General features: G+C 64.3%; 1 protein-coding gene across 1 annotated transcript in view; it reads right to left on the reverse strand.

Moving 5' to 3' along the window:
- The window catches only part of ACOT11 (acyl-CoA thioesterase 11), a 12,223-nt gene that overhangs the window by 6,568 nt on the left and 4,635 nt on the right, over window positions 1-1,020 (reverse strand). The window contains exons 4-6 of the mRNA XM_010077949.1: window positions 890-991; window positions 650-767; window positions 239-395 (exon numbers count right to left, since the gene is read on the reverse strand). Coding sequence (XP_010076251.1) covers window positions 239-395; window positions 650-767; window positions 890-991 — 377 coding nt within the window. The remainder of the gene's footprint in view (window positions 1-238; window positions 396-649; window positions 768-889; window positions 992-1,020) is intronic.

Genomic DNA, 1,020 nt, shown 5'->3' on the forward strand with positions numbered 1-1,020 from the left:
ACCCCTGGATTTCAGCCGCCAAAACCAGCCGTGAGAAGGGACAACAAGCAGACTGTGGTGGGTGTGAACCCTTCCCTCGGGTGCTCCAGCACCATGCACCCATGGGTCTCCCATCACCCAAGGGTGATGTGCTGGGGACCATCATTTTGGGGGGTCCCTACAACCCAGCTGTGGCTGGACCCGGCTGGATGCTGCTCTGGCTGTGTCCCCCCAACCCCAAATCCCTCGGTCAGGTCACCTGGCTGCGATGGTGGCCACGTTCTCCATCCAGGCCATGATCTGCCCACCAAAGGTGTTGCCTTGATGGTTGGCGTGTGGGGGCAGCACCAGCTCCACGCTCTCCACCCGCGTCTTCTCCGCCGGCACCGCCACGCTGCCGTCCCGCGTCTCCAGCTCTGCCATGGGGGGGATAATGGGGCTCAGCTGCTGGCACCCCACCAGCCCTCACCTCCTCTCCCCACACCTCCTGGCTTGGAGGTCTGGGATGCTGGGGCTGATCCCCCCCTCCGTGGCCAGGGCATTCCCAAACCTCCACGGCAATCACTGCTCCCCCCCAGCATCCCGCTGAGGAAGGAGGATGTCATCAGTGGGTGTCAGGGCTATTTTGGGGCTGGAAGCCCGGTGCTGCAGGACACGGTACCAGTTTCACGGGGGCGGAGGGCCTTGAGGGTGTCCTTATGGACCAGGCGCATGCGGCGACGCTCGGCGGCGATGCTGTGCTCGATCTTCTCCTCCTCCGTCTGCGGCGTCAGCGGCTTCAGCTTCACCTGTGAAGGGGGACACGGGCAGGGTTCAGTACCTCTGTGAGACAAGGCAGGGCTCCTTCAGGCGCCTATAGCGCTGTACATCCCACCATCCATGTGTCGGAACCAGCCGCGCTCCTCCTCACCTTGCCGCCGGAGGGGCTCTGTGCCACGAAGGTGGCGTACGCCTTGCAGATGCTGTGGTGCTTCCCGCTGCACAGGTCCTCGTAGCTCACCTGGATGCCCACCTGGGAGAGGCCACGGCACCTCTGAGAGC

This window comes from Pterocles gutturalis, unplaced genomic scaffold (genome assembly GCF_000699245.1).
Source record: "Pterocles gutturalis isolate BGI_N339 unplaced genomic scaffold, ASM69924v1 scaffold18128, whole genome shotgun sequence".
NCBI classification, from domain to species: Eukaryota; Metazoa; Chordata; class Aves; order Pterocliformes; family Pteroclidae; genus Pterocles; species Pterocles gutturalis.